Consider the following 6,623-nt stretch of genomic DNA (forward strand, 5'->3'; position numbering starts at 1 on the left):
GCTCAGGCTCCTGGCACACACCTAGCCCCTTGCCTGATGCTTTTGGAGGTGTGTGTTCTCGTGGATGTTTTCCTTGTTGTGTGTCTCGAGTGTGGATTTCCTTCTGTGCCTCTGGTTGTGTTTTGTGCTACTCGACTGCACGCTGAGTGCGGTATATGTGCTTGTGCACACACGTCGGATCCCGACTTGACCTGACTTTTCCTCTCTAGACGCCGGGGCAGCATGGCTACCCTCGTCCCCCGGGTCCTGGAAGGAGGTCCCACCACCCGGGCAGGCTTCCAACGCATTAGAAGGCAAAGGGGGCGGGACTCGGGCCGGCTCCGGGCCCCGCCTCCGGGGCTGCTGCCCCCGCATTGGCTGCCGCCGTCGTGACGTCACGGGGCTCTCTAAGAGAGCCCCGAGCGCTGCATTGCTCCTCACGTTGTTCCAGCCTTACGTTGTTTTCTTGTTTCCCGGCTCCGTGTCACGTCGGGGTCAGGGCCAGAGCCGGAGCCCCAGCTTGGGCCGAGGCGCAGCCGCAGCCGGCAACGGGGGCCGTTGCCCCCTGTGGGCCTGCCGCAGCCGCCAACATGGTGTCCCCGGTCACTGTGGTGAGTGTCCGGCTTTCCCTGGAGACCCGGCCCGGGTCTGGACCCTTCTTTGTGGGGAGGCAAAGCCCCGCCCTGGCGGGGGGTCTCCATGTCCCCCCCGCCCGCACTCTTCCAATAACTCTCCTCCGAGGACTCGGCTCGGCTGGGCCTGGGTCCGCCCCCTGCCGACCCCTCCACCCCGGCGCCCCCCGGAAAAGTCAGCTGGTGGAAAACAGCCAGCACGTGACTCGGGAGAGTGACTTTGTTGATTTGTTGTGTTGCTTTTTTCTCTCTGCTTCCTGCAGGTCGGGGTCGGGAGAGGGGGGCGGGAAGTGAGGGGAGCGCCCAGACGGCCGGCGCCGTCTAGCATCGCTGGGTGTCGGGCTTCCTCGGGAACGGGGCTGGGGTGGGCAAAAGGTAACGGTGAGCGTGTGTGTGTGTGTGTGTGTGTGTGTGACACCAAGACAGAGAGGGTTGTCTGTGATAAGTGGGAGGATGTGGCGTGGAAGCAACGGGCGAGACCACCTGTGCCGTGGGGGCAGAGAGTTGTAGGGATGCTACAGACTCTGCTCGGGTGTGTTTGTGGAATGGCGATGTTTGTGTAACAAGGGAGGGCCGGGGCGGGGGATATATCTTGACTTGTTTGTTTCCTGTCCTCCTGCAGAGGGGCTTTCACAGAAGCATAGAAGCTTTCTCTTGGGGCGGGAGCTCACGTACTCTTTCTGGGTACTCAAGCTCCTCATTCCCTTCCCTTTCTCTTCCCCCAGCGTCCAGCCATTTAAGGGGAGAGGTTCTAGGGTTCTAGGCGGGGTCAGTGTTCTAGGGGAACTGAGACTCCTTATGTTTTTTTTTCTTCCAGAAAATAGGAAGGAGACTGGAATAGGTGGCCAAGGGAAACCCTTGAAACTCTCAGGGTCAGGGAGTGGTTGGTGGTTGTTGCTTTAAAGTAACCGTAATGATAGATCTCAAGGAAGTCTGAGCTGGGCTTTGGGTTGGACAGCTCCTTTGACCCTTGAGAAGGACACTTGGATTGATCCTTTTAGTGGGTTGTCCTGAAACAGAGACAAGTTCTTATGGGGATGGCTCCCTCTTTCCAATGAGATTCATTGGAGGTGACAGTTACTTCTTCTCCTAGTCACATTCCTTCTCAGAAGCAAGGGGGTGGGGGGATGGTGATGGTGAAATTCAGTTCATCCCCCTCCCTCTCTCTCTTTGCACTGTGATTATATATTCTGGCCAGTCTGTGTATTTGGAATTAGGTGAACCTGGGATGAGGCTGGAGGCCAGGCAGCTCTATCAGCCAGGGTTATCACCATTCCAGACCAGGTCACGCAGCTTCACCGGGTAACTGGGGAGACACAGGAGCAGACAGCTGCAGTTCTGCAGTAGGGGCATGAGCTCTGCCAGGCTTCTCTCGGCTGTCAGCCCTGGAGTTTCCCTGGTTCAGAGCATTAGCCAGAGCTGATCTCGTCAACCTCTCCTTAATTCAGCAGATTGTTTCAAGTGCCAACTATGTGCAAAGCACTATGCCACATTCTAGAGGCAAAATCTGCATCCTTCTCATTCTCCCAATCCCTCTATGGTATCCTCAGGGTCTGGGGTTCTCCCAGAAGTGTGGCCTTGGCCACAACCCTGTGCTGCCACTGCTGGGTGGCTGATCAGCTGCTCTAACTTCCCTCTCTCAGTTCCTTGTCTCTGACTTTCAGTGACTCCCTCATCTGCTCTTTGTCTGTAGAGTTTCTAGGATATGAGAGGGGCATTTTCCCATGCAGTCTCCCTGTCAGTGACTCTTCAGATACACTCTCAGTCTTGCTTCTTGGATCCTGATCCAGGTGACATTACATTCCTATCTCCCACTTACCTGTTTTCACAGCTGCTTTAAATAATATCAGACATTCATACTGATCACCCTTTAAGGTTTAGAAAGCACTTTACACATGGTACCTCATTTAATCCTCACAACAATGCTGTGAGATAGGTACTACTACAGATGTTATTATGTCCTCATTTTATTGAGGGGAAATTGAGACTCAGAGAGAGTAGCTTGCCCACACCACAGTGACACAGCTGGCTAGGAAGTGTCACATGTTAGGATTCAAACTGCTGAGCTTTTCTCTGTCTCCAAGCGCAATACCCTTTCTGCTACATTACACTGAGGTTACAGTTTCCTTGAGTTCCCCTTGAAGAAGTTCCCAGGAGCACCTTGTGAATGGACCTGGGACTGGTTCTTTGTTCACACTTTGTGCTGCCTGGTTGCTCCAGCCTCCAATACCCTTGGGAAGGAGCAACTTTTCCTGGATGTGAGCCCAGGAGTGTGTCCTCTGTAGGTAGACACTTGAATGTGTGCAGATAGGTAGGAAGTGAGCTTGTTGGCAAAGTACACACACATAAATGCAAGAATTCCCTGCCAGGACCTGAGAGCCCTCTTTGGCCTCGCTGTTGCTGATCATGAGATGTCTGTGACATCGGTAGTTTCCCTGCTGACTCTGCTTTGTTCCAAACAGCTGAAGTCTGAGTCCTCCCTCCTTCTAACACACAGTAAGCTAAAAGACACTTTAAAAGAGAAAGGGGTGGGGGAAGGAAGGTTGCTGAGGAATAAAAAGGAGGAAGGGACACTGGGGGAGGGGGAAATGAGGGCCATTGATGGATAATGGGGAAGACACTGGAAAATGTCTTAAGGCCTTCAGGGCTGACCTGCTCACTCTTAGGTGAGTTCTTGTTCCCAGCACCAGGGACAAGGCCTGCTGAGGCCATGAAACAGGTGGGGTTCCCCCTGGCTGCCCCTTCCCACTCCCCCATAAAATGAGCTATCTGGGACTGCTGCTATCTGGACAGGTAAAGAGGCAGCTAGGGGGAGTAAAATCATCAAATTATGAGTTTGGATCCTGCCTCTGATGCTGACAAGTCATTTAACCTCTCTAAGCATTACTTTCCTCATCTGTAAAATGAGAATAGTATCTGTAGGACTTAATTCACAAGGGTGGTCAGGGGGTTCAAGTGAGATAATGATTATAAAGCACTATATAAATATTGGTTGTCATCATTATTAGTAAAGTGGTCTGAGTCCTAGGCAGAGTATGACGGGATCAGATGACTTTTCTCAGGCTGGCCACTTTCCATTCAGGGTGCTCAGGGAAGGTACCCCCAAAGTAGCAGATGGCTCCCAAGGTGGTGACACCCTGTTCCAGGCTACTTCTTTCCTTTCCCTTGACCCTCTCTCTGTGTGATACTGATCAGGTGTCTTTGGGTCCATCCCTAGGTAAAGAGTGAAGGGCCTAAACTGGTCCCTTTCTTCAAGGCCACCTGCATCTACTTTGTGCTGTGGCTGCCAGCCTCCAGTCCCTCCTGGTTCAGTGCGCTCATCAAATGCTTGCCCATCTTCTGCCTCTGGCTGTTCCTGCTGGCACATGGACTTAGCTTCCTGCTTGCCCACCCCAGTGCCACCCGAATCTTCGTAGGACTCGTCTTCTCTGCTGTGGGTGATGCCTTCCTCATCTGGCAGGACCAGGGCTACTTCGTGCATGGTCAGTAGCTGGAAAGCCTCCAGGGGGGCTCTGGGTAAAGGATGATTGGCCAAAAGGCTAGATCACCTGAGGGTCCAGCCAGAATTCTCTTGGAGTCATAGATGTGGGTATACTTAAGTATGTACTCAGGTTTGTATATGCATCTATTTCTGTGTGTGCATAAGCCCTTGACCTTGTGTGTCCCGGTACTTACAGGTCCATGGCTCCTCCTTCTTCCCGAGTGACCCCTTCTGGCACCCACCCCATGACCCTTCTCCTCAGTGGCCCCCTCTCTCTCTCTTTCTCTCTAGGACTGCTGATGTTTGCAGTGACCCACATATTGTATGCTTCAGCCTTTGGCATGCAGCCCCTGGCCCTGCAGAGAGGCCTAGTGATAGCAGTGCTTTCTGGACTCTGCTATGCCCTCCTCTACCCCTATCTGTCTGGCCCTTACATCTACCTAGTGGGAGCCTACGAGGCACTCATTGGTTTCATGGGCTGGAGGGCTATGGCAGGCCTGCGACTGGTCGGGGCACACTGGCGCTGGACAGAACTGGCTGCGGGCAGCGGAGCCCTTCTCTTCATCATCTCTGACTTGACCATTGCCATCAACAAGTTCTGCTTCCCTGTCCCCTACTCTCGAGCAGTCATCATGGCCACCTATTATGCTGCACAGATGCTCATTGCACTTTCTGTTGTAGAGAGCCGAGATCTGGGTGGGAACTTGGGGTTGAGCAAGGTGGACTGAGCTGGGCAGGGGGCCAGGGTCGTGGTAACCCAAAGCCCTCCTGCCCTTTTCCCCCCCTCTTCTCAGCAGTGGGTCCCAGGTCCCAGGTCCCAGGCATTTTCTGGAATGGGGCAGAATATCTGGAGCTCCATCCCTGGACTGTGAGAGGTGCTGAAATGGGCCTGGATTCTGGGTATCTCCAGGGAAGATGATCTTTACCAGCACAATCTTTGGAGGGGAGCCCAAGAATTGGGAACTGGACAAATAGAGATGGTTTGGAATGGGAGGGCAATCAGGGAGGCCTCTCCTCCTTGGGCCTGTTGGAGGCCCCTGTGGGTCTCAGCTGTTTTGTTCTTTTCTCTGGCATAGGGCAGGGAGAAGGGCAGGAGTACAACTCTGTGTCCCCTTAGGATGTGTGGCGACAGATGGAAAGACTGGGGCCTTCCAGACATCACCCCACCTCTTTTGTTTAAACTGGTAAAGGGTGCATCCTCAGATCCAGAACTCATGGAGAAGGAGGATTCTGTGCGAAGAGGTGGCTGGGGACGGTACTACCCTACCCCAATTTTAGGTCACTCTTGAGAAGGTGGTGGGCTTGTCTTAATATTGGCAGCCTTCAGGCTGCTTCTTTTATACTTGAACAAGTTCTTGGGAGAGGACCCTCAGCCTGGGGAAGGAGTCTGCTCTGGCCTGAATTCTTCCTGGTGCTCTTTCAAGGTTGCTCTCCCTACAGCTGGACTCCCTGCTCTTCTAAGCCTGAGCCGTCCTGTCCTCTCCTCCTCTGGAGAAGCTGACAGACAGTCCACCTGTCTTCTCGGGTTGGGCCCGAGGAGCAGAAGGACCTGGGCTTCCCATTCTAGTGCTGTAGGCCTAGTGGTCTGTGTCAGCTCATATCAGGGAGGGACAGCAGCCAAAAGAAGGGGATCTTTTTACTCTTTCATGGGTTCCCTCTGGCAGGACCCCTCTTTCTGGGTCTGTTTCTTGTTTCTTGACTTGGACAGCAACACTAGAAGTTATCTTTCTCCAGGCCTACCCCAAGCTGTAATCTGGATGAATGCACTTGGGACTTTTTTCTCTGCTTCCTGTTTCCCTAACCCAGCCCCAATAGGTTTTCCTTTCTGCCTTCCTCGGGGGCTGATGGGGGACTATGTTCTAGTGGCCGTAAGGAATCCAGGTACTGAGGCACATTCAATGCAAATGGGTAGAGAAGGGTGGGACGGGCTCTGGCTCCATTGTATGGAAAACAATAAAACCAGGGACCTTGTGTCCATCCTGCTCCAACTACTGTGTCCTGTGCTATCCCTGGGGATCCTGCTGGGAGGAAAAGGACCACGGGCTGTTCACTCAAGCCCTGGCTTACAATCTCAGCTGGAACAACCGCCCGGCAGGTTCTCTGCAGGAGATTCTACTCTAGGAATACACTGGACTTCCAGCTTCCTGGAGGCCAATGAAAATCGGAGTCTACTCCCTGGTTTTGTGTGTGTGTGTCGGACCTTGGTGTGCCATGTACCACCCACAGCTTCAGAGCAAACCCTTAGCAAACTGAGGACTCCTCTCATCTTCCTCCTGCTGCTGTGTTTCCCTTTAATGTGCCCCGTGCCCCATGCCCCGATGCTGCTTCTTGGTCACTTAGAATCCTTCATTTTGCCTCCCCATTCAGACCTACCCCCTGCCTGGACAGTGTTCAGGGCTCTGACCCCCAACTCCATATACACACAAATTATCTAAAAATTGACATTCCTTTGGTCACCATCTCAGCCAGTTCTGTTGGAGAAAAGAGATCTGGTCAATGAAGGTAATGGGACAGCTTTTCCATGCCTAACA

The 6,623-nt window shown here is 53.2% G+C and overlaps 1 protein-coding gene across 1 annotated transcript; it reads left to right on the forward strand.

The window, feature by feature from the left end:
• The first annotated feature begins 493 nt into the window (after window positions 1-493).
• On the forward strand, window positions 494-6,080 carry LOC114031642 (lysoplasmalogenase-like protein TMEM86A). Its single transcript, XM_027846776.1, has 3 exons — window positions 494-590; window positions 3,829-4,093; window positions 4,384-6,080. Exons 1-3 carry the CDS (start codon window positions 570-572, stop codon window positions 4,818-4,820), a joined length of 723 nt encoding a protein of 240 aa, XP_027702577.1. The 5' UTR covers window positions 494-569; the 3' UTR covers window positions 4,821-6,080.
• The last annotated feature ends 543 nt before the right edge of the window (window positions 6,081-6,623 follow it).

Source organism: Vombatus ursinus, unplaced genomic scaffold, assembly GCF_900497805.2.
Source record: "Vombatus ursinus unplaced genomic scaffold, bare-nosed wombat genome assembly UNPS02015202.1, whole genome shotgun sequence".
Taxonomy (NCBI): domain Eukaryota; kingdom Metazoa; phylum Chordata; class Mammalia; order Diprotodontia; family Vombatidae; genus Vombatus; species Vombatus ursinus.

Bases quoted from the DNA above. Each gene is read 5' to 3' on its own strand.
- LOC114031642 (XM_027846776.1), top strand. From the start codon at position 570: ATGGTGTCCCCGGTCACTGTG. The intron at 591-3,828 runs GTGAGTGTCCGG...GTCCATCCCTAG, and splicing joins TGGTGTCCCCGGTCACTGTG to GTAAAGAGTGAAGGGCCTAA. The intron at 4,094-4,383 runs GTCAGTAGCTGG...CTTTCTCTCTAG, and splicing joins CCAGGGCTACTTCGTGCATG to GACTGCTGATGTTTGCAGTG.